This window comes from Coregonus clupeaformis, unplaced genomic scaffold, assembly GCF_020615455.1.
Source record: "Coregonus clupeaformis isolate EN_2021a unplaced genomic scaffold, ASM2061545v1 scaf1492, whole genome shotgun sequence".
Lineage (NCBI taxonomy): Eukaryota > Metazoa > Chordata > Actinopteri > Salmoniformes > Salmonidae > Coregonus > Coregonus clupeaformis.
The window spans coordinates 27501-55000 of record NW_025534946.1 but is presented as its reverse complement, the minus strand read 5'-3'; the positions used below and the strand labels follow the sequence as shown (position 1 = coordinate 55000).

The 27500-nt window shown below is 45.3% G+C and overlaps 1 protein-coding gene across 1 annotated transcript in view; it reads left to right on the top strand.

Moving 5' to 3' along the window:
• LOC121563415 (carboxypeptidase E) overlaps nucleotides 1–27500 on the top strand; it is a 44979-nt gene that overhangs the window by 9781 nt on the left and 7698 nt on the right. The window contains exons 2-6 of the mRNA XM_045218303.1: nucleotides 2519–2622; nucleotides 19852–19944; nucleotides 20201–20368; nucleotides 20890–21007; nucleotides 21699–21881. Of these exons, the coding sequence (XP_045074238.1) occupies nucleotides 2519–2622; nucleotides 19852–19944; nucleotides 20201–20368; nucleotides 20890–21007; nucleotides 21699–21881 (666 nt within the window). The remainder of the gene's footprint in view (nucleotides 1–2518; nucleotides 2623–19851; nucleotides 19945–20200; nucleotides 20369–20889; nucleotides 21008–21698; nucleotides 21882–27500) is intronic.

Below are 27500 nucleotides of genomic sequence, written 5' to 3'. Positions count from 1 at the left end.
TCACCCCTACTACCATCATCATTACTACTACTACTACTACCACCATCATTAAACTGCTATCATTACCATCACCCCTACTACCATCATCATTACTACTACTACTACCACCACCATCATTAAACTGATATCATTACCATCACCCCTACTACCTGTACATCTACCATTTAGAATAAGAATCAGGAGAGACAAAGACAACATGAGTCAGTCACCGTGGTTGTCCCTTCCTTTGTCTCCTGTGTTTGTCACCGTCTCCGTGGTAACAGTGGGATGCGTAGTGTGACGTGTGTTGTGTGTGTTAGCGTGGCAGTGTGACGTACAGTTCTATCACAGACAGGAGACATCACAGTTCTATCACAGACAGGAGACATCACAGTTCTATCACAGACAGGAGACATCACAGTTCTATCCCGACAGGAGACATTACAGTAGGTTGAAAGGTCATGATTACATCAGCAGAGAGATGGAGAGATGAGGGGAGGGAGAGGTGGAGGGAGGTAGAGATGAGGGGAGGGAGAGATGGAGGGAGGGAGGGAGGGAGGTAGAGATGGAGGGAGGGAGAGATGTAGTGAGAGAGGGAAAGAGAGGGAGATACAGGGAGAGAGGAGAAGGGGGAGAGAGGGAGAGAGAGAGTGGGAGAGAGAGAGAGGGAGAGAGGGAAGGAGAGAGCGAGGAGAGAGAGGGAAAGAGAGGTAAAGAGGAGAGAGAGAGAGAGGGAGAAAGAAGACGGAGAGGGGAGAGAAGAGAGAGAGGGAGAGATTTGTGTGTCTGTGTTATTCCACCAGCAGTACTTCTAAAATGTTGTTGAAGTCTTCCACTGACTGTAGTTTTACTGGACACAAACAGAGGAAGTTCTGTTATGTGGCTGTTATGTGTGGTGAAGGGAGTCTGCCCTCTGGTGGTGAGGAAAGGAAGTTCTGTTATGTGGCTGTTATGTGTGGTGAAGGGAGTCTGCCCTCTGGTGGTGAGGAAAGGAAGTTCTGTTATGTGGCTGTTATCTGTGGTGAAGGGAGTCTGCCCTCTGGTGGTGAGGAAAGGAAGTTCTGTTATGTGGCTGTTATGTGTGGTGAATAGAGTCTGCCCTCTGGTGGTGAGGAAAGGAAGTTCTGTTATGTGGCTGTTATGTGTGGTGAATAGAGTCTGCCCTCTGGTGGTGAGGAAAGGAAGTTCTGTTATGTGGCTGTTATGTGTGGTGAATAGAGTCTGCCCTCTGGTGGTGAGGAAAGGAAGTTCTGTTATGTGGCTGTTATGTGTGGTGAATAGAGTCTGCCATCTGGTGGTGAGGAAAGGAAGTTCTGTTATGTGGCTGTTATGTGTGGTGAATAGAGTCTGCCCTCTGGTGGTGAGGAAAGGAAGTTCTGTTATGTGGCTGTTATGTGTGGTGAAGGGAGTCTGCCCTCTGGTGGTGAGGAGAGGAAGTTCAGCTGTTCTGTCTGGTTCTCTACTAACTCAATTGAGACAGTCTGACCAGCGCCTTCATGATATTTGTCAGGGTGATAATTCTCCAGACCTCACCTTGAGGTAGGTGTGTGTGTGTGTGTGTGTGTGTGTGTGTGTGTGTGTGTGTGTGTGTGTGTGTGTGTGTGTGTGTGTATGTGTGTGTGTGTGTGTATGTACCTACCCTCTCAGTAATCTCCAATGTGAATCACAATCCTTCATCAGTGACCTTACCAGCTATGAGAGAGAGAGAGAGAGAGAGAGAGAGAGACTTTTGAAACTTCTGAGTGTAATGTTTACTGTTAATATTTATTGTTTATTTCACTTTTGTTTACTATCTACCTCACTTGCTTTTGCGATGTTAACACACGTTTCCCATGCCAATAAAGCCCTTAAATTGAATTGAATTGAAATTGAGAGAGAGAGAGAGAGAGAGAGAGAGAGAAGTAGAGAGACACACAGAGAGAGACAGAGAGAGAGAGAGAGAGAGAGAGAGAGAGAGACACAGAGAGAGACAGAGAGAGAGAGAGAGAGAGAGAGAGAGAGAGAGAGACACAGAGAGAGACAGAGAGAGAGAGAGAGAGAGACAGAGAGAGAGAGAGAGAGAGACAGAGAGAGAGAGAGAGAGAGAGAGAGAGAGAGAGACACAGAGAGAGACACAGAGAGAGACAGAGAGAGAGAGAGACAGAGAGAGAGAGAGAGATGTGACCTTCTTACCAGCTACAACAGAAAGAGACAGAAAGGGACAAGAGACTACTGCCACACATAGAACCCAGAAGAAACCATATTTGTCCGTTTTTATCCATCAATATATCTCAGGTAAACTATTTTCAGACCAGTTGCAAGAAAGTGATGTCATGTGTTATTCGCTGGACAAAACCTGTGTGTGTAGATCTAACCTGTATTGACGTAACCTGTGTTGATCTAACCTGTGTTGATCTAACCTGTGTTGATCTAACCTGTATTGACGTAACCTGTGTTGATCTAACCTGTGTTGATCTAACCTGTGTTGATCTAACCTGTGTTGATCTAACCTGTGTTGATCTAACCTGTGTTGATCTAACCTGTGTGTCTCTGTCCCCAGGTGAGCCAGAGTTTAAGTACATTGGAAACATGCACGGCAACGAGGCGGTAGGACGGGAACTGATCGTCTTCCTGGCCCAGTACCTCTGTAACCAGTACCAACAGGTAATATAACCTGGCCCAGTACCTCTGTAACCAGTACCAACAGGTAATATAACCTGGCCCAGTACCTCTGTAACCAGTAGTACCAACAGGTAATATAACCTGGCCCAGTACCTCTGTAACCAGTACCAACAGGTAATATAACCTGGCCCAGTACCTCTGTAACCTGTAGTACCAACAGGTAATATAACCTGGCCCAGTACCTCTGTAACCAGTACCAACAGGTAATATAACCTGGCCCAGTACCTCTGTAACCAGTACCAACAGGTAATATAACCTGGCCCAGTACCTCTGTAACCTGTAGTACCAACAGGTAATATAACCTGGCCCAGTACCTCTGTAACCAGTACCAACAGGTAATATATCCTGGCCCAGTACCTCTGTAACCAGTACCAACAGGTAATATAACCTGGCCCAGTACCTCTGTAACCAGTACCAACAGGTAATATAACCTGGCCCAGTACCTCTGTAACCAGTAGTACCAACAGGTAATATAACCTGGCCCAGTACCTCTGTAACCAGTACCAACAGGTAATATAACCTGGCCCAGTACCTCTGTAACCAGTAGTACCAACAGGTAATATAACCTGGCCCAGTACCTCTGTAACCAGTACCAACAGGTAATATAACCTGGCCCAGTACCTCTGTAACCAGTAGTACCAACAGGTAATATAACCTGGCCCAGTACCTCTGTAACCAGTACCAACAGGTAATATAACCTGGCCCAGTACCTCTGTAACCAGTAGTACCAACAGGTAATATAACCTGGCCCAGTACCTCTGTAACCAGTACCAACAGGTAATATAACCTGGCCCAGTACCTCTGTAACCAGTACCAACAGGTAATATAACCTGGCCCAGTACCTCTGTAACCAGTAGTACCAACAGGTAATATAACCTGGCCCAGTACCTCTGTAACCAGTACCAACAGGTAATATAACCTGGCCCAGTACCTCTGTAACCAGTAGTACCAACAGGTAATATAACCTGGCCCAGTACCTCTGTAACCAGTACCAACAGGTAATATAACCTGGCCCAGTACCTCTGTAACCAGTACCAACAGGTAATATAACCTGGCCCAGTACCTCTGTAACCAGTACCAACAGGTAATATAACCTGGCCCAGTACCTCTGTAACCAGTACCAACAGGTAATATAACCTGGCCCAGTACCTCTGTAACCAGTACCAACAGGTAATATAACCTGGCCCAGTACCTCTGTAACCAGTAGTACCAACAGGTAATATAACCTGGCCCAGTACCTCTGTAACCAGTACCAACAGGTAATATAACCTGGCCCAGTACCTCTGTAACCAGTACCAACAGGTAATATAACCTGGCCCAGTACCTCTGTAACCAGTAGTACCAACAGGTAATATAACCTGGCCCAGTACCTCTGTAACCAGTACCAACAGGTAATATAACCTGGCCCAGTACCTCTGTAACCAGTAGTACCAACAGGTAATATAACCTGGCCCAGTACCTCTGTAACCAGTACCAACAGGAAATATAACCTGGCCCAGTACCTCTGTAACCAGTAGTACCAACAGGTAATATAACCTGGCCCAGTACCTCTGTAACCAGTACCAACAGGTAATATAACCTGGCCCAGTACCTCTGTAACCAGTACCAACAGGTAATATAACCTGGCCCAGTACCTCTGTAACCAGTACCAACAGGTAATATAACCTGGCCCAGTACCTCTGTAACCAGTACCAACAGGTAATATAACCTGGCCCAGTACCTCTGTAACCAGTAGTACCAACAGGTAATATAACCTGGCCCAGTACCTCTGTAACCAGTACCAACAGGTAATATAACCTGGCCCAGTACCTCTGTAACCAGGACCAACAGGTAATATAACCTGGCCCAGTACCTCTGTAACCAGTAGTACCAACAGGTAATATAACCTGGCCCAGTACCTCTGTAACCAGTAGTACCAACAGGTAATATAACCTGGCCCAGTACCTCTGTAACCAGTACCAACAGGTAATATAACCTGGCCCAGTACCTCTGTAACCAGTAGTACCAACAGGTAATATAACCTGGCCCAGTACCTCTGTAACCAGTACCAACAGGAAATATAACCTGGCCCAGTACCTCTGTAACCAGTAGTACCAACAGGTAATATAACCTGGCCCAGTACCTCTGTAACCAGTACCAACAGGTAATATAACCTGGCCCAGTACCTCTGTAACCAGTACCAACAGGTAATATAACCTGGCCCAGTACCTCTGTAACCAGTACCAACAGGTAATATAACCTGGCCCAGTACCTCTGTAACCAGTACCAACAGGTAATATAACCTGGCCCAGTACCTCTGTAACCAGTACCAACAGGTAATATAACCTGGCCCAGTACCTCTGTAACCAGTACCAACAGGTAATATAACCTGGCCCAGTACCTCTGTAACCAGTACCAACAGGTAATATAACCTGGCCCAGTACCTCTGTAACCAGTAGTACCAACAGGTAATATAACCTGGCCCAGTACCTCTGTAACCAGTAGTACCAACAGGTAATATAACCTGGCCCAGTACCTCTGTAACCAGTACCAACAGGTAATATAACCTGGCCCAGTACCTCTGTAACCAGTAGTACCAACAGGTAATATAACCTGGCCCAGTACCTCTGTAACCAGTACCAACAGGTAATATAACCTGGCCCAGTACCTCTGTAACCAGTAGCCAACAGGTAATATAACCTGGCCCAGTACCTCTGTAACCAGTACCAACAGGTAATATAACCTGGCCCAGTACCTCTGTAACCAGTACCAACAGGTAATATAACCTGGCCCAGTACCTCTGTAACCAGTAGCCAACAGGTAATATAACCTGGCCCAGTACCTCTGTAACCAGTACCAACAGGTAATATAACCTGGCCCAGTACCTCTGTAACCAGTAGACCAACAGGTAATATAACCTGGCCCAGTACCTCTGTAACCAGTAGTACCAACAGGTAATATAACCTGGCCCAGTACCTCTGTAACCAGTACCAACAGGTAATATAACCTGGCCCAGTACCTCTGTAACCAGTAGTACCAACAGGTAATATAACCTGGCCCAGTACCTCTGTAACCAGTAGTACCAACAGGTAATATAACCTGGCCCAGTACCTCTGTAACCAGTACCAACAGGTAATATAACCTGGCTCGTGCAACAGGCCTGGCCCAGTACCTCTGTAACCAGTACCAACAGGTAATATAACCTGGCCCAGTACCTCTGTAACCAGTAGTACCAACAGGTAATATAACCTGGCCCAGTACCTCTGTAACCAGTAGTACCAACAGGTAATATAACCTGGCCCAGTACCTCTGTAACCAGTACCAACAGGTAATATAACCTGGCCCAGTACCTCTGTAACCAGTAAACCAACAGGTAATATAACCTGGCCCAGTACCTCTGTAACCAGTAGTCCAACAGGTAATATAACCTGGCCCAGTACCTCTGTAACCAGTACCAACAGGTAATATAACCTGTCCCAGTACCTCTGTAACCAGTACCAACAGGTAATATAACCTGGCCCAGTACCTCTGTAACCAGTACCAACAGGTAATATAACCTGGCCCAGTACCTCTGTAACCAGTACCAACAGGTAATATAACCTGGCCCAGTACCTCTGTAACCAGTACCAACAGGTAATATAACCTGGCCCAGTACCTCTGTAACCAGTACCAACAGGTAATATAACCTGGCCCAGTACCTCTGTAACCAGTAGTACCAACAGGTAATATAACCTGGCCCAGTACCTCTGTAACCAGTACCAACAGGTAATATAACCTGGCCCAGTACCTCTGTAACCAGTACCAACAGGTAATATAACCTGGCCCAGTACCTCTGTAACCAGTAGTACCAACAGGTAATATAACCTGGCCCAGTACCTCTGTAACCAGTAGTACCAACAGGTAATATAACCTGGCCCAGTACCTCTGTAACCAGTAGTACCAACAGGTAATATAACCTGGCCCAGTACCTCTGTAACCAGTACCAACAGGTAATATAACCTGGCCCAGTACCTCTGTAACCAGTACCAACAGGTAATATAACCTGGCCCAGTACCTCTGTAACCAGTACCAACAGGTAATATAACCTGGCCCAGTACCTCTGTAACCAGTAGTACCAACAGGTAATATAACCTGGCCCAGTACCTCTGTAACCAGTAGTACCAACAGGTAATATAACCTGGCCCAGTACCTCTGTAACCAGTAGTACCAACAGGTAATATAACCTGGCCCAGTACCTCTGTAACCAGTACCAACAGGTAATATAACCTGGCCCAGTACCTCTGTAACCAGTACCAACAGGTAATATAACCTGCCCCAGTACCTCTGTAACCAGTAGTACCAACAGGTAATATAACCTGGCCCAGTACCTCTGTAACCAGTACCAACAGGTAATATAACCTGGCCCAGTACCTCTGTAACCAGTACCAACAGGTAATATAACCTGGCCCAGTACCTCTGTAACCAGTAGTACCAACAGGTAATATAACCTGGCCCAGTACCTCTGTAACCAGTAGTACCAACAGGTAATATAACCTGGCCCAGTACCTCTGTAACCAGTAGTACCAACAGGTAATATAACCTGGCCCAGTACCTCTGTAACCAGTACCAACAGGTAATATAACCTGGCCCAGTACCTCTGTAACCAGTACCAACAGGTAATATAACCTGGCCCAGTACCTCTGTAACCAGTACCAACAGGTAATATAACCTGGCCCAGTACCTCTGTAACCAGTAGTACCAACAGGTAATATAACCTGGCCCAGTACCTCTGTAACCAGTAGTACCAACATGTAATATAACCTGGCCCAGTACCTCTGTAACCAGTACCAACAGGTAATATAACCTGGCCCAGTACCTCTGTAACCAGTACCAACAGGTAATATAACCTGGCCCAGTACCTCTGTAACCAGTACCAACAGGTAATATAACCTGGCCCAGTACCTCTGTAACCAGTAGTACCAACAGGTAATATAACCTGGCCCAGTACCTCTGTAACCAGTAGTACCAACAGGTAATATAACCTGGCCCAGTACCTCTGTAACCAGTAGTACCAACAGGTAATATAACCTGGCCCAGTACCTCTGTAACCAGTACCAACAGGTAATATAACCTGGCCCAGTACCTCTGTAACCAGTACCAACAGGTAATATAACCTGGCCCAGTACCTCTGTAACCAGTAGTACCAACAGGTAATATAACCTGGCCCAGTACCTCTGTAACCAGTACCAACAGGTAATATAACCTGGCCCAGTACCTCTGTAACCAGTACCAACAGGTAATATAACCTGGCCCAGTACCTCTGTAACCAGTACCAACAGGTAATATAACCTGGCCCAGTACCTCTGTAACCAGTACCAACAGGTAATATAACCTGGCCCAGTACCTCTGTAACCAGTACCAACAGGTAATATAACCTGGCCCAGTACCTCTGTAACCAGTAGTACCAACAGGTAATATAACCTGGCCCAGTACCTCTGTAACCAGTAGTACCAACAGGTAATATAACCTGGCCCAGTACCTCTGTAACCAGTACCAACAGGTAATATAACCTGGCCCAGTACCTCTGTAACCAGTAGTACCAACAGGTAATATAACCTGGCCCAGTACCTCTGTAACCAGTACCAACAGGTAATATAACCTGGCCCAGTACCTCTGTAACCAGTACCAACAGGTAATATAACCTGGCCCAGTACCTCTGTAACCAGTAGTACCAACAGGTAATATAACCTGGCCCAGTACCTCTGTAACCAGTACCAACAGGTAATATAACCTGGCCCAGTACCTCTGTAACCAGTACCAACAGGTAATATAACCTGGCCCAGTACCTCTGTAACCAGTAGTACCAACAGGTAATATAACCTGGCCCAGTACCTCTGTAACCAGTAGTACCAACAGGTAATATAACCTGGCCCAGTACCTCTGTAACCAGTAGTACCAACAGGTAATATAACCTGGCCCAGTACCTCTGTAACCAGTACCAACAGGTAATATAACCTGGCCCAGTACCTCTGTAACCAGTACCAACAGGTAATATAACCTGGCCCAGTACCTCTGTAACCAGTACCAACAGGTAATATAACCTGGCCCAGTACCTCTGTAACCAGTAGTCCAACAGGTAATATAACCTGGCCCAGTACCTCTGTAACCAGTAGTACCAACATGTAATATAACCTGGCCCAGTACCTCTGTAACCAGTAGTACCAACAGGTAATATAACCTGGCCCAGTACCTCTGTAACCAGTACCAACAGGTAATATAACCTGGCCCAGTACCTCTGTAACCAGTACCAACAGGTAATATAACCTGGCCCAGTACCTCTGTAACCAGTAGTACCAACAGGTAATATAACCTGGCCCAGTACCTCTGTAACCAGTACCAACAGGTAATATAACCTGGCCCAGTACCTCTGTAACCAGTACCAACAGGTAATATAACCTGGCCCAGTACCTCTGTAACCAGTACCAACAGGTAATATAACCTGGCCCAGTACCTCTGTAACCAGTACCAACAGGTAATATAACCTGGCCCAGTACCTCTGTAACCAGTAGTACCAACAGGTAATATAACCTGGCCCAGTACCTCTGTAACCAGTACCAACAGGTAATATAACCTGGCCCAGTACCTCTGTAACCAGTACCAACAGGTAATATAACCTGGCCCAGTACCTCTGTAACCAGTACCAACAGGTAATATAACCTGGCCCAGTACCTCTGTAACCAGTACCAACAGGTAATATAACCTGGCCCAGTACCTCTGTAACCAGTAGTACCAACAGGTAATATAACCTGGCCCAGTACCTCTGTAACCAGTACCAACAGGTAATATAACCTGGCCCAGTACCTCTGTAACCAGTACCAACAGGTAATATAACCTGGCCCAGTACCTCTGTAACCAGTACCAACAGGTAATATAACCTGGCCCAGTACCTCTGTAACCAGTAGTACCAACAGGTAATATAACCTGGCCCAGTACCTCTGTAACCAGTACCAACAGGTAATATAACCTGGCCCAGTACCTCTGTAACCAGTAGTACCAACAGGTAATATAACCTGGCCCAGTACCTCTGTAACCAGTAGTACCAACAGGTAATATAACCTGGCCCAGTACCTCTGTAACCAGTACCAACAGGTAATATAACCTGGCCCAGTACCTCTGTAACCAGTAGTACCAACAGGTAATATAACCTGGCCCAGTACCTCTGTAACCAGTACCAACAGGTAATATAACCTGGCCCAGTACCTCTGTAACCAGTACCAACAGGTAATATAACCTGGCCCAGTACCTCTGTAACCAGTACCAACAGGTAATATAACCTGGCCCAGTACCTCTGTAACCAGTACCAACAGGTAATATAACCTGGCCCAGTACCTCTGTAACCAGTACCAACAGGTAATATAACCTGGCCCAGTACCTCTGTAACCAGTAGTACCAACAGGTAATATAACCTGGCCCAGTACCTCTGTAACCAGTACCAACAGGTAATATAACCTGGCCCAGTACCTCTGTAACCAGTAGTACCAACAGGTAATATAACCTGGCCCAGTACCTCTGTAACCAGTAGTACCAACAGGTAATATAACCTGGCCCAGTACCTCTGTAACCAGTACCAACAGGTAATATAACCTGGCCCAGTACCTCTGTAACCAGTAGTACCAACAGGTAATATAACCTGGCCCAGTACCTCTGTAACCAGTAACCAACAGGTAATATAACCTGGCCCAGTACCTCTGTAACCAGTAGTACCAACAGGTAATATAACCTGGCCCAGTACCTCTGTAACCAGTACCAACAGGTAATATAACCTGGCCCAGTACCTCTGTAACCAGTACCAACAGGTAATATAACCTGGCCCAGTACCTCTGTAACCAGTACCAACAGGTAATATAACCTGGCCCAGTACCTCTGTAACCAGTACCAACAGGTAATATAACCTGGCCCAGTACCTCTGTAACCAGTACCAACAGGTAATATAACCTGGCCCAGTACCTCTGTAACCAGTAGTACCAACAGGTAATATAACCTGGCCCAGTACCTCTGTAACCAGTAGTACCAACAGGTAATATAACCTGGCCCAGTACCTCTGTAACCAGTAGTACCAACAGGTAATATAACCTGGCCCAGTACCTCTGTAACCAGTAGTACCAACAGGTAATATAACCTGGCCCAGTACCTCTGTAACCAGTACCAACAGGTAATATAACCTGGCCCAGTACCTCTGTAACCAGTACCAACAGGAAATATAACCTGGCCCAGTACCTCTGTAACCAGTAGTACCAACAGGTAATATAACCTGGCCCAGTACCTCTGTAACCAGTACCAACAGGTAATATAACCTGGCCCAGTACCTCTGTAACCAGTAGTACCAACAGGTAATATAACCTGGCCCAGTACCTCTGTAACCAGTACCAACAGGTAATATAACCTGGCCCAGTACCTCTGTAACCAGTACCAACAGGTAATATAACCTGGCCCAGTACCTCTGTAACCAGTACCAACAGGTAATATAACCTGGCCCAGTACCTCTGTAACCAGTAGTACCAACAGGTAATATAACCTGGCCCAGTACCTCTGTAACCAGTAGTACAAACAGGTAATATAACCTGGCCCAGTACCTCTGTAACCAGTACCAACAGGTAATATAACCTGGCCCAGTACCTCTGTAACCAGTAGTACCAACAGGTAATATAACCTGGCCCAGTACCTCTGTAACCAGTACCAACAGGAAATATAACCTGGCCCAGTACCTCTGTAACCAGTACCAACAGGTAATATAACCTGGCCCAGTACCTCTGTAACCAGTACCAACAGGTAATATAACCTGGCCCAGTACCTCTGTAACCAGTACCAACAGGTAATATAACCTGGCCCAGTACCTCTGTAACCAGTACCAACAGGTAATATAACCTGGCCCAGTACCTCTGTAACCAGTACCAACAGGTAATATAACCTGGCCCAGTACCTCTGTAACCAGTACCAACAGGTAATATAACCTGGCCCAGTACCTCTGTAACCAGTACCAACAGGTAATATAACCTGGCCCAGTACCTCTGTAACCAGTAGTACCAACAGGTAATATAACCTGGCCCAGTACCTCTGTAACCAGTAGTACCAACAGGTAATATAACCTGGCCCAGTACCTCTGTAACCAGTACCAACAGGTAATATAACCTGGCCCAGTACCTCTGTAACCAGTAGTACCAACAGGTAATATAACCTGGCCCAGTACCTCTGTAACCAGTACCAACAGGAAATATAACCTGGCCCAGTACCTCTGTAACCAGTAGTACCAACAGGTAATATAACCTGGCCCAGTACCTCTGTAACCAGTACCAACAGGTAATATAACCTGGCCCAGTACCTCTGTAACCAGTACCAACAGGTAATATAACCTGGCCCAGTACCTCTGTAACCAGTACCAACAGGTAATATAACCTGGCCCAGTACCTCTGTAACCAGTACCAACAGGTAATATAACCTGGCCCAGTACCTCTGTAACCAGTACCAACAGGTAATATAACCTGGCCCAGTACCTCTGTAACCAGTACCAACAGGTAATATAACCTGGCCCAGTACCTCTGTAACCAGTAGTACCAACAGGTAATATAACCTGGCCCAGTACCTCTGTAACCAGTAGTACCAACAGGTAATATAACCTGGCCCAGTACCTCTGTAACCAGTACCAACAGGTAATATAACCTGGCCCAGTACCTCTGTAACCAGTAGTACCAACAGGTAATATAACCTGGCCCAGTACCTCTGTAACCAGTACCAACAGGTAATATAACCTGGCCCAGTACCTCTGTAACCAGTAGTACCAACAGGTAATATAACCTGGCCCAGTACCTCTGTAACCAGTACCAACAGGTAATATAACCTGGCCCAGTACCTCTGTAACCAGTACCAACAGGTAATATAACCTGGCCCAGTACCTCTGTAACCAGTACCAACAGGTAATATAACCTGGCCCAGTACCTCTGTAACCAGTACCAACAGGTAATATAACCTGGCCCAGTACCTCTGTAACCAGTACCAACAGGTAATATAACCTGGCCCAGTACCTCTGTAACCAGTAGTACCAACAGGTAATATAACCTGGCCCAGTACCTCTGTAACCAGTACCAACAGGTAATATAACCTGGCCCAGTACCTCTGTAACCAGTAGTACCAACAGGTAATATAACCTGGCCCAGTACCTCTGTAACCAGTAGTACCAACAGGTAATATAACCTGGCCCAGTACCTCTGTAACCAGTACCAACAGGTAATATAACCTGGCCCAGTACCTCTGTAACCAGTACCAACAGGTAATATAACCTGGCCCAGTACCTCTGTAACCAGTAGTACCAACAGGTAATATAACCTGGCCCAGTACCTCTGTAACCAGTAGTACCAACAGGTAATATAACCTGGCCCAGTACCTCTGTAACCAGTAGCAACAGGTAATATAACCTGGCCCAGTACCTCTGTAACCAGTACCAACAGGTAATATAACCTGGCCCAGTACCTCTGTAACCAGTACCAACAGGTAATATAACCTGGCCCAGTACCTCTGTAACCAGTAGTACCAACAGGTAATATAACCTGGCCCAGTACCTCTGTAACCAGTACCAACAGGAATATAACCTGGCCCAGTACCTCTGTAACCAGTAGTACCAACAGGTAATATAACCTGGCCCAGTACCTCTGTAACCAGTACCAACAGGTAATATAACCTGGCCCAGTACCTCTGTAACCAGTACCAACAGGTAATATAACCTGGCCCAGTACCTCTGTAACCAGTACCAACAGGTAATATAACCTGGCCCAGTACCTCTGTAACCAGTACCAACAGGTAATATAACCTGGCCCAGTACCTCTGTAACCAGTACCAACAGGTAATATAACCTGGCCCAGTACCTCTGTAACCAGTAGTACCAACAGGTAATATAACCTGGCCCAGTACCTCTGTAACCAGTAGTACCAACAGGTAATATAACCTGGCCCAGTACCTCTGTAACCAGTAGCAACAGGTAATATAACCTGGCCCAGTACCTCTGTAACCAGTACCAACAGGTAATATAACCTGGCCCAGTACCTCTGTAACCAGTACCAACAGGTAATATAACCTGGCCCAGTACCTCTGTAACCAGTAGTACCAACAGGTAATATAACCTGGCCCAGTACCTCTGTAACCAGTAGTACCAACAGGTAATATAACCTGGCCCAGTACCTCTGTAACCAGTAGCAACAGGTAATATAACCTGGCCCAGTACCTCTGTAACCAGTACCAACAGGTAATATAACCTGGCCCAGTACCTCTGTAACCAGTACCAACAGGTAATATAACCTGGCCCAGTACCTCTGTAACCAGTACCAACAGGTAATATAACCTGTCCCAGTACCTCTGTAACCAGTACCAACAGGTAATATAACCTGGCCCAGTACCTCTGTAACCAGTAGTACCAACAGGTAATATAACCTGGCCCAGTACCTCTGTAACCAGTAGTACCAACAGGTAATATAACCTGGCCCAGTACCTCTGTAACCAGTAGTACCAACAGGTAATATAACCTGGCCCAGTACCTCTGTAACCAGTACCAACAGGTAATATAACCTGGCCCAGTACCTCTGTAACCAGTACCAACAGGTAATATAACCTGGCCCAGTACCTCTGTAACCAGTAGTACCAACAGGTAATATAACCTGGCCCAGTACCTCTGTAACCAGTACCAACAGGTAATATAACCTGGCCCAGTACCTCTGTAACCAGTACCAACAGGTAATATAACCTGGCCCAGTACCTCTGTAACCAGTAGTACCAACAGGTAATATAACCTGGCCCAGTACCTCTGTAACCAGTAGTACCAACAGGTAATATAACCTGGCCCAGTACCTCTGTAACCAGTAGTACCAACAGGTAATATAACCTGGCCCAGTACCTCTGTAACCAGTACCAACAGGTAATATAACCTGGCCCAGTACCTCTGTAACCAGTACCAACAGGTAATATAACCTGGCCCAGTACCTCTGTAACCAGTACCAACAGGTAATATAACCTGGCCCAGTACCTCTGTAACCAGTAGTACCAACAGGTAATATAACCTGGCCCAGTACCTCTGTAACCAGTAGTACCAACATGTAATATAACCTGGCCCAGTACCTCTGTAACCAGTACCAACAGGTAATATAACCTGGCCCAGTACCTCTGTAACCAGTACCAACAGGTAATATAACCTGGCCCAGTACCTCTGTAACCAGTACCAACAGGTAATATAACCTGGCCCAGTACCTCTGTAACCAGTACCAACAGGTAATATAACCTGGCCCAGTACCTCTGTAACCAGTAGTACCAACAGGTAATATAACCTGGCCCAGTACCTCTGTAACCAGTAGTACCAACAGGTAATATAACCTGGCCCAGTACCTCTGTAACCAGTACCAACAGGTAATATAACCTGGCCCAGTACCTCTGTAACCAGTAGTACCAACAGGTAATATAACCTGGCCCAGTACCTCTGTAACCAGTAGCAACAGGTAATATAACCTGGCCCAGTACCTCTGTAACCAGTACCAACAGGTAATATAACCTGGCCCAGTACCTCTGTAACCAGTACCAACAGGTAATATAACCTGGCCCAGTACCTCTGTAACCAGTAGTACCAACAGGTAATATAACCTGGCCCAGTACCTCTGTAACCAGTAGTACCAACAGGTAATATAACCTGGCCCAGTACCTCTGTAACCAGTAGCAACAGGTAATATAACCTGGCCCAGTACCTCTGTAACCAGTACCAACAGGTAATATAACCTGGCCCAGTACCTCTGTAACCAGTACCAACAGGTAATATAACCTGGCCCAGTACCTCTGTAACCAGTACCAACAGGTAATATAACCTGTCCCAGTACCTCTGTAACCAGTACCAACAGGTAATATAACCTGGCCCAGTACCTCTGTAACCAGTAGTACCAACAGGTAATATAACCTGGCCCAGTACCTCTGTAACCAGTAGTACCAACAGGTAATATAACCTGGCCCAGTACCTCTGTAACCAGTAGTACCAACAGGTAATATAACCTGGCCCAGTACCTCTGTAACCAGTACCAACAGGTAATATAACCTGGCCCAGTACCTCTGTAACCAGTACCAACAGGTAATATAACCTGGCCCAGTACCTCTGTAACCAGTAGTACCAACAGGTAATATAACCTGGCCCAGTACCTCTGTAACCAGTACCAACAGGTAATATAACCTGGCCCAGTACCTCTGTAACCAGTACCAACAGGTAATATAACCTGGCCCAGTACCTCTGTAACCAGTAGTACCAACAGGTAATATAACCTGGCCCAGTACCTCTGTAACCAGTAGTACCAACAGGTAATATAACCTGGCCCAGTACCTCTGTAACCAGTAGTACCAACAGGTAATATAACCTGGCCCAGTACCTCTGTAACCAGTAGTACCAACAGGTAATATAACCTGGCCCAGTACCTCTGTAACCAGTACCAACAGGTAATATAACCTGGCCCAGTACCTCTGTAACCAGTACCAACAGGTAATATAACCTGGCCCAGTACCTCTGTAACCAGTAGTACCAACAGGTAATATAACCTGGCCCAGTACCTCTGTAACCAGTAGTACCAACAGGTAATATAACCTGGCCCAGTACCTCTGTAACCAGTACCAACAGGTAATATAACCTGGCCCAGTACCTCTGTAACCAGTACCAACAGGTAATATAACCTGGCCCAGTACCTCTGTAACCAGTACCAACAGGTAATATAACCTGGCCCAGTACCTCTGTAACCAGTAGTACCAACAGGTAATATAACCTGGCCCAGTACCTCTGTAACCAGTAGTACCAACAGGTAATATAACCTGGCCCAGTACCTCTGTAACCAGTAGTACCAACAGGTAATATAACCTGGCCCAGTACCTCTGTAACCAGTACCAACAGGTAATATAACCTGGCCCAGTACCTCTGTAACCAGTACCAACAGGTAATATAACCTGGCCCAGTACCTCTGTAACCAGTAGTACCAACAGGTAATATAACCTGGCCCAGTACCTCTGTAACCAGTACCAACAGGTAATATAACCTGGCCCAGTACCTCTGTAACCAGTACCAACAGGTAATATAACCTGGCCCAGTACCTCTGTAACCAGTACCAACAGGTAATATAACCTGGCCCAGTACCTCTGTAACCAGTACCAACAGGTAATATAACCTGGCCCAGTACCTCTGTAACCAGTACCAACAGGTAATATAACCTGGCCCAGTACCTCTGTAACCAGTAGTACCAACAGGTAATATAACCTGGCCCAGTACCTCTGTAACCAGTACCAACAGGTAATATAACCTGGCCCAGTACCTCTGTAACCAGTACCAACAGGTAATATAACCTGGCCTAGTACCTCTGTAACCAGTAGTACCAACAGGTAATATAACCTGGCCCAGTACCTCTGTAACCAGTACCAACAGGTAATATAACTTGGCCCAGGACCTCTGTAACCAGTAGTACCAACAGGTAATATAACCTGGCCCAGTACCTCTGTAACCAGTAGTACCAACAGGTAATATAACCTGGCCCAGTACCTCTGTAACCAGTACCAACAGGAAATATAACCTGGCCCAGTACCTCTGTAACCAGTAGTACCAACAGGTAATATAACCTGGCCCAGTACCTCTGTAACCAGTACCAACAGGTAATATAACCTGGCCCAGTACCTCTGTAACCAGTACCAACAGGTAATATAACCTGGCCCAGTACCTCTGTAACCAGTACCAACAGGTAATATAACCTGGCCCAGTACCTCTGTAACCAGTACCAACAGGTAATATAACCTGGCCCAGTACCTCTGTAACCAGTACCAACAGGTAATATAACCTGGCCCAGTACCTCTGTAACCAGTACCAACAGGTAATATAACCTGGCCCAGTACCTCTGTAACCAGTACCAACAGCTAATATAACCTGGCCCAGTACCTCTGTAACCAGTAGTACCAACAGGTAATATAACCTGGCCCAGTACCTCTGTAACCAGTAGTACCAACAGGTAATATAACCTGGCCCAGTACCTCTGTAACCAGTACCAACAGGTAATATAACCTGGCCCAGTACCTCTGTAACCAGTAGTACCAACAGGTAATATAACCTGGCCCAGTACCTCTGTAACCAGTAGTACCAACAGGTAATATAACCTGGCCCAGTACCTCTGTAACCAGTACCAACAGGTAATATAACCTGGCCCAGTACCTCTGTAACCAGTACCAACAGGTAATTTAACCTGGCCCAGTACCTCTGTAACCAGTAGTACCAACAGGTAATATAACCTGGCCCAGTACCTCTGTAACCAGTAGTACCAACAGGTAATATAACCTGGCCCAGTACCTCTGTAACCAGTAGTACCAACAGGTAATATAACCTGGCCCAGTACCTCTGTAACCAGTACCAACAGGTAATATAACCTGGCCCAGTACCTCTGTAACCAGTACCAACAGGTAATATAACCTGGCCCAGTACCTCTGTAACCAGTACCAACAGGTAATATAACCTGGCCCAGTACCTCTGTAACCAGTAGTACCAACAGGTAATATAACCTGGCCCAGTACCTCTGTAACCAGTAGTACCAACATGTAATATAACCTGGCCCAGTACCTCTGTAACCAGTACCAACAGGTAATATAACCTGGCCCAGTACCTCTGTAACCAGTACCAACAGGTAATATAACCTGGCCCAGTACCTCTGTAACCAGTACCAACAGGTAATATAACCTGGCCCAGTACCTCTGTAACCAGTAGTACCAACAGGTAATATAACCTGGCCCAGTACCTCTGTAACCAGTAGTACCAACAGGTAATATAACCTGGCCCAGTACCTCTGTAACCAGTAGTACCAACAGGTAATATAACCTGGCCCAGTACCTCTGTAACCAGTACCAACAGGTAATATAACCTGGCCCAGTACCTCTGTAACCAGTACCAACAGGTAATATAACCTGGCCCAGTACCTCTGTAACCAGTAGTACCAACAGGTAATATAACCTGGCCCAGTACCTCTGTAACCAGTACCAACAGGTAATATAACCTGGCCCAGTACCTCTGTAACCAGTACCAACAGGTAATATAACCTGGCCCAGTACCTCTGTAACCAGTACCAACAGGTAATATAACCTGGCCCAGTACCTCTGTAACCAGTACCAACAGGTAATATAACCTGGCCCAGTACCTCTGTAACCAGTACCAACAGGTAATATAACCTGGCCCAGTACCTCTGTAACCAGTAGTACCAACAGGTAATATAACCTGGCCCAGTACCTCTGTAACCAGTACCAACAGGTAATATAACCTGGCCCAGTACCTCTGTAACCAGTACCAACAGGTAATATAACCTGGCCCAGTACCTCTGTAACCAGTAGTACCAACAGGTAATATAACCTGGCCCAGTACCTCTGTAACCAGTACCAACAGGTAATATAACCTGGCCCAGGACCTCTGTAACCAGTAGTACCAACAGGTAATATAACCTGGCCCAGTACCTCTGTAACCAGTAGTACCAACAGGTAATATAACCTGGCCCAGTACCTCTGTAACCAGTACCAACAGGAAATATAACCTGGCCCAGTACCTCTGTAACCAGTAGTACCAACAGGTAATATAACCTGGCCCAGTACCTCTGTAACCAGTACCAACAGGTAATATAACCTGGCCCAGTACCTCTGTAACCAGTACCAACAGGTAATATAACCTGGCCCAGTACCTCTGTAACCAGTACCAACAGGTAATATAACCTGGCCCAGTACCTCTGTAACCAGTACCAACAGGTAATATAACCTGGCCCAGTACCTCTGTAACCAGTACCAACAGGTAATATAACCTGGCCCAGTACCTCTGTAACCAGTTGTTCTATTATATTATATTATATTATGATCAGGGCAACTAGACGATCACAGAGTTAATATGTTGTTGTGTTGTCACAGGGCAACTAGACGATCACAGAGTTAATATGTTGTTGTGTTGTCTCAGGGCAACTAGACGATCACAGAGTTAATATGTTGTTGTGTTGTAACAGGGCAACTAGACGATCACAGAGTTAATATGTTGTTGTGTTGTCACAGGGCAACTAGACGATCACAGAGTTAATATGTTGTTGTGTTGTAACAGGGCAACTAGATGATCACAGAGTTAATATGTTGTTGTGTTGTAACAGGACTACTAGACGATCACAGAGTTAATATGTTGTTGTGTTGTCACAGGGCAACGAGTCGATCATCGAGCTGATCCACACCACACGTATTCACCTGATGCCCTCCATGAACCCTGATGGCTTTGAGAAGGCTGCCTCTCAGGTAACACATCACATCACAACTAACACACACATCACAACTAACACACACATCACAACTAACACACACATCACAACTAACACACACATCACAACTAACACACACATCACAACTAACACACACACAGACTGGTTGATAGGTTTTGTCTTGTGGACAGACTGGTTGATAGGTTTTGTCTTGTGGACCAGACTGGTTGATAGGTTTTGTCTTGTGGACCAGACTGGGTAACATCTCTCGTCCCTCTGTGTGTTTGTGTCAGTCGGGGGAGCTGAAGGATTGGTTCGTAGGTCGTAGTAACGCCCAGGGGGTTGACCTGAACAGGAACTTCCCTGACCTGGACCGCATCGTCTACGGCAACGAGAAGGAGGGCGGAGCCAACAACCACCTACTCAACAACATGAAGAAGGCCGTCGACGAAAATACCAAGGTAACACACCTGTCTGTCTGTCTGTCTGTCTGGTAACACACCTGTCTGTCTGTCTGTCTGGTAACACACCTGTCTGTCTGTCTGTCTGTCTGGTAACACACCTGTCTGTCTGTCTGGTAACACATCTGTCTGTCTGTCTGTCTGTCTGTCTGTCTGTCTGGTAACACACCTGTCTGTCTGTCTGTCTGTCTGTCTGTCTGTCTGTCTGTCTGTCTGTCTGTCTGTCTGTCTGTCTGTCTGGTAACACATCTGTCTGTCTGTCTGTCTGTCTGTCTGTCTGTCTGTCTGTCTGTCTGTCTGTCTGGTAACACACCTGTCTGTCTGTCTGGTAACACACCTGTCTGTCTGTCTGTCTGTCTGTCTGTCTGTCTGTCTGTCTGTCTGTCTGTCTGTCTGTCTGTCTGGTAACACATGTCTGTCTGTCTGTCTGTCTGGTAACACACCTGTCTGTCTGTCTGGTAACACCTGTCATCTGTCTGCTAACACCAGTGTGTGTGCTAACACCAGTGTGTTGTCTCCAGCTGGCTCCAGAGACCAAGGCAGTGATCCGGTGGATCATGGAGATCCCCTTTGTTCTCTCAGCTAATCTACATGGAGGAGATGTGGTGGCCAACTACCCCTACGACGAGACACGCAGCGGTACACACACACACACACACACACACACACACACACCGCAACACACACACACTGCACCGAACAAATCACGCTGCCATTTCCTGGTTGCCAGAATTATAATAGTTTGCCTAATTTCAGTTTATGTGACAAAACAAGCAAGTACAGTGTAGAGTAGAGAATCACTGTACCATCTAAACCGCTGTGAGCCAAACATATTGTATTGTCAGCTGTTAGAAGCTGCTGTACAAAACCCAAAGTAAAAGACACAAAAATGAAACTTAAGAATGGGAAGCATAGAAATAGCGCACATAGAACAGATCTACCACTTCTTAGACTTGACTTCAATGAGAATGACAGATCTATAACTCACATTTCTATGGGAATTTGGTCAGGTCGCCCGAAGAGTTACATATTGCCACTTGAAGTGCGAATAAGTTCTCTCTCTCCTCCCCTATCTATATATCTATATATATCTATATCTCTATATCTCTCTCCTCCCCTATCTATATATCTATATATATCTCTATATCTCTACCCTCCTCTCTCTCTGTCTCTCTCTCTCTCTCTCTCTCTCTCTCTCTCTCTCTCTCTCTCTCTCTCTCTCTCTCTCTCTCTCTCTCTCTCTCTCTCTCTCTCTCTCTCTCTCTCTCTCTCTCTCTCCCTCCCTCCCTCCCTCCCTCCCTCCCTCCCTCCCTCTCTCTCTCCCCTCCAGGTTCAACCCATGAGTACAGTGCCAGTCCTGATGATGTGACCTTTAAGTCTCTGGCAAAGGCCTACTCCCAGTTCAACCCTGTGATGTCAGACCCCCAGAGGGCTCCATGCAGGAAGAACGATGATGATACCAGCTTCACCGACGGCATAACCAACGGAGGGGCCTGGTACAGCGTGCCTGGAGGTAAGACATAGACACCAGCTTCACCGACGAGAGAGAGAGAGAGAGAGAGAGAGAGAGAGAGAGAGAGAGAGAGAGAGAGAGAGAGAGAGAGAGAGAGAGAGAGAGAGAGAGAGAGAGAGAGAGAGAGAGAGAGAGAGAGAGAGAGAGAGAGACGGTTAGTGTGATGAAAACCTGCATTCTGAAAGTATTCAGACCCCTTGACTTTTCCCACATTTTGTTACGTTACAGCCTTATTCTAAAATGGATTAAATTGTTTTTTTTACCTCATCAATATACACACAATACCACAATGACAAAGCAAAAATAGGTTTTTAGACATTTTTGCTAATTTAAAAAATAAGTAAATATGATATATCACATTTACATAAGTATTCAGACCCTTTACACAGTACTTTGTTGGAGCACTTTTGGCAGCGATTTCAGTCTCGAGTCTTCTTGGGTATGACGCTACAAGCTTGGCACACCTGTATTTGGGGAGTTTCTCCCATTCTTCTCTGCAGATCCTCTCAAGCTCTGTCAGGTTGGATGGGGAGTGTCGCTGCACAGCTATTTTCAGGTCTCTCAAGAGATGTTCAATCAGGTTCAAGTCCGGGCTCTGGCTGGGCCACTCAAGGACATCCAGAGACTTATCCCGAAGTGTACTTAGGGTCGTTGTCCTGTTGGGAGGTGAACCTTTGCCCCAGTCTGAGCGCTCTGGAGCAGGTTTTCATCAAGGATCTTTCTGTACTTTGATCCTGACTAGTCTCCCAGTCCCTGCCGGTGAAAAACATCCCCACAGCATGATGCTCCCACCACCATGCTTCACCGTAGGGATGGTGCCAGTTTTTCTCCAGAAGTGATGCTTGGCGTTCAGGCCAGAGTTCAATTTTGGTTTCATCAGACCAGAGAATCTTGTGATCTTCTGAATCAGATCTGTGCCTCGACACAATCCTGTCTCGGAGCTCTACGGACAATTCCTTCGACCTCATGGCTTGGATTTTGATCTGACATGCTCTGTCAACTGTGGGACCTTATATAGACAGGTGTGTGCTTTTCAAAATAATGTCCAATCAATTGAATTTACCACAGGTGGACTCCAATCAAGTTGTAGAAACATCTCAAGGATGATCAAAGGGTTTTTCTTTATTTCTACTATTTTCTACATTGTAGAATAATAGTGAAGACATCAAAACTATGAAATAACACATATGGAATCATGTAGTAACCAAAAAAGTGTTAAACAAATCAAAATATATTTTATATTTGAGATTCTTCAAATAGCCACCCTTTGCCGTGATGACAGCTTTGCACGCTCTTGGCATGAGAGAATGGATAGTGGAAATTTAATCAAAGCCTATTGGATGACAACTTGTTTTTAACCAGGACAGAATATTTTTTAAATATTTTTTGTATATTTTTCCGACATAACATAGGTACAGCAGATCCCCTGATTGTATGGGACACTTTTAAATGTGCCTTTAGAGGCCATGCAAAAGCAATTTAGGTCAAAAGAGTTCATATTAACAAAGGAAATAGAGGGACTAACAGTACAGATAGATAGCAATAAAACTGTACCGTAGAGGCTCAGAATAAGTTAGAGGAAAAACAAAAATAATGGAGGAACTTATTCCAGAAAGATCAAGTGTAATATACTATAACAAATAAAGCGAACTGGATGGAATATGGGGAAAAATGTACCAAATATTTTTTTTATCTTCAACATAGAAATGCTACCAAAAATGATTTACTGAAACTTTAAGCATATGTTTTCGTTTCAGTCTCCATCTCCACTAACCAAAGTTAATTGTAAGGATTTTTTTCTATTGATAATGTAAAATGAACAGCTGTACAGAAAGACTCATGTGAAGGTCAAATTACAGAGGAGGAACTTCTGGATGCAGTTAAAGCCTTTAAGTCCTGGAAAACTCCAGGGTTGGATGGCAAACCAGTCGAGGTATACCACACCTTTTTGGATATACTCAGAGGACCGTTATTAGCATGTTTGAACCACTCCTATGTAAATTGTAGATTATCAGATACTCAAGAAGAAGGTCTGATTTCATTATTACTGATCTATCAGATACTCCAGCCCATAAAAAAAAAATTGGAGGCCCCTTGCACTCCAGTGTTGTGGTGAAAAATTCTAGCAAAATGCATAGCGCATAGAATTAAAAAGGTATTAGATATTATTCATCCTAATCAGACAGTTATTTTTTTTAGAACACTATAAGTAAGTATAAGTACGATTTGAATGTATATATATAAATGCCTGGACTATTTACATTTTGGAGAATCTCTTATAAAATGGGTTAAAATCATGTATAGTAACCCTAGGTGTAAAATAGTAAATAATGGCTATTTCTCCTAAAGTATTACTCTGTCAAGAGGAGTGAAACAAGGTTGTCCACTATCGGCATATCTATTTATTATGGCCATCGAGATGTTATCTATTAAAATCAGATCCAACAATAATATCAGGGGATTAGAAATCCAGGGCTTAAAAACAAAGGTGTCATTGTACGCTGATGATTCATGTTTTCTTTTAAATCCACAACTTGGATCCCTGCACAGCCTCATAGAGGATCTAGATAGTTATTCTAACCTCTGGATTACAACCAAATTATGATAAGTGTACTATATTACGTATTGGATCACTAAAAAAATAAAAATGTTACATTACCTTGTAGTTTACCAATAAAAATGGTCTGATGGTGATGTGGATATACTCGGAATACATATCCCAAAGGAAATAAATGATCTCACTTCAAACATAGAAATACAATTCTAGATCCTAAACATAGAAATTGTAACATAGATTTTCACACCCTGATCAAACTACCTAGAGAATAACAGTCTCTACAGGTCAGGGCGTGACACACTTCAATACATTACAATATATTACATATTGGATCACAAAAAAATACATTTACATTTTAGTCATTGTCACGCCCTGGCTCTGGGACTCTGTTATGTTGAGCCAGGGTGTGTAGTTTCTATGTGTTTGTGTTCTAGGTTCTGTATCTAGCTCATGTGTTTTCTGTGTTGGCCGGGGTGGTTCTCAATCAGAGGCAACGAGAATCAGCTGTTGCTTGTTGTCTCTGATTGGAACCATACTTAGGCAGCTTGTTTTCCACAGTGTTTTGTGGGATCTTGTTCCGGAGAGGTTTGTGTCTGTTACCAAGGACTTCACGTATCGTTTAGTTGTTTTGTTCGTGTGGTGAATCAAATTAAAAGTCTACTGTGCGCAGGCAGTAGGGAGGCTATATACAGGGGGTACCGGTACAGAGTCAATGGGAAATAACAGTAGGGAGGCTATATACAGGGGGTACCGGTACAGAGTCAATGGGAAATAACAGTAGGGAGGCTATATACAGGGGGTACTGGTACAGAGTCAATGGGAAATAACAGTAGGGAGGCTATATACAGCGGGTACCGGTACAGAGTCAATGGGAAATAACAGTAGGGAGGCTATATACAGGGGGTACCGGTACAGAGTCAATGGGAAATAACAGTAGGGAGGCTATATACAGGGGGTACCGGTACAGAGTCAATGGGAAATAACAGTAGGGAGGCTATATACAGGGGGTACCGGTACAGAGTCAATGGGAAATAACAGTAGGGAGGCTATATACAGGGGGTACCGGTACAGAGTCAATGGGAAATAACAGTAGGGAGGCTATATACAGGGGGTACTGGTACAGAGTCAATGTGAAATAACAGTAGGGAGGCTATATACAGGGGGTACCGGTACAGAGTCAATGGGAAATAACAGTAGGGGGGGCTATATACAGGGGGGTACCGGTACAGAGTCAATGGGAAATAACAGTAGGGAGGCTATATACAGGGGGTACCGTACAGAGTCAATGTGAAATAACAGTAGGGAGGCTATATACAGGGGGTACCGGTACAGAGTCAATGGGAAATAACAGTAGGGAGGCTATATACAGGGGGTACCGGTACAGAGTCAATGGGAAATAACAGTAGGGAGGCTATATACAGGGGTACCGGTACAGAGTCAATGGGAAATAACAGTAGCGAGGCTATATACAGGGATACCGGTACAGAGTCAATGGGAAATAACAGTAGGGAGGCTATATACAGGGGGTACCGGTACAGAGTCAATGGGAAATAACAGTAGGGAGGCTATATACAGGGGGTACCGGTACAGAGTCAATGTGAAATAACAGTAGGGAGGCTATATACAGGGGGTACCGGTACAGAGTCAATGGGAAATAACAGTAGGGAGGCTATATACAGGGGGTACCGGTACAGAGTCAATGGGAAATAACAGTAGGGAGGCTATATACAGGGGGGGTACCGGTACAGAGTCAATGTGAAATAACAGTAGGGAGGCTATATACAGGGGGTACTGTACAGAGTCAATGGGAAATAACAGTAGGGAGGCTATATACAGGGGGTACCGGTACAGAGTCAATGGGAAATAACAGTAGGGAGGCTATATACAGGGGGTACCGGTACAGAGTCAATGGGAAATAACAGTAGGGAGGCTATATACAGGGGGTACCGGTACAGAGTCAATGGGACATAACAGTAGGGAGGCTATATACAGGGGGTACCGGTACAGAGTCAATGGGAAATAACAGTAGGGAGGCTATATATAGGGGGTACCGGTACAGAGTCAATGGGAAATAACAGTAGGGAGGCTATATACAGGGGGTACCGGTACAGAGTCAATGTGCTGGGGCACCGGTTAGTCGAGGTAATTGAGGTAATATGTACATGTAGGTAGAGTTATGAAAGTGACTATGCATAGATAATAAACAGAGAGTAGCAGCAGCGTAAAAGAGGGGGTGGGGTGGGGGGGCAGTGCAAATAGTCAGGGTAGCCATGATTAGCTGTTCAGGAGTCTTATGGCGTGGGGGTAGAAGCTGTTAAGAAGCCTTTTGGACCTAGACTTGGCGCTCTGGTACCGCTTGCCATGTGGTAGCAGAGAGAACAGTCTATGACTTGGGTGGCTGGAGTCTTTGACAATTTTTAGGGCCTTCCTCTGACACCGCCTGGTATAGAGGTCCTGGATGGCAGGAAGCTTGGCCCCAGTGATGTACTGGGCCGTACGCACTACCCTCTGTAGTGCCTTGCGGTCGGAGGCCGAGCAGTTGCCATACCAGGCGGTGGTGCAACCAGTCAGGATGCTCTCGATGGTGCAGCTGTATAACTTTTTGACGATCTGAAGACCAATGCCAAATCTTTTCAGTCTCCTGAGGGGGAATAGGCTTTGTCGTGCCCTCTTCACAACTGTCTTGGTGTGTTTGGATCATGATAGTTTGTTGGTGATGTGGACACCAAAGAACTTGAAGCTCTCAACCTGTTCCACTACAGCCCAGTCGATGAGAAGTGGACATAATCGTTATTCATATCCCTAAAGAAAGAAATTAACTCACTACAATACATTTTAATAGAAAGTTAGATAAGATCTTGCTACCATGGAAAGGAAAGCCCCTGTCTATTAGTGGAAACATCTCCCTGACTAACTCTTTAGTCATGTCCCAGTTTACCTATTTGCTTATGGCCCTGCCTACACCTAACGGCTTGTTTAAAAACATATATATATTCCATTTTATTTGGAACGGCAAGCCAGACTAAATTCAACGGGCCTATTTATATAATGAATATGAATTC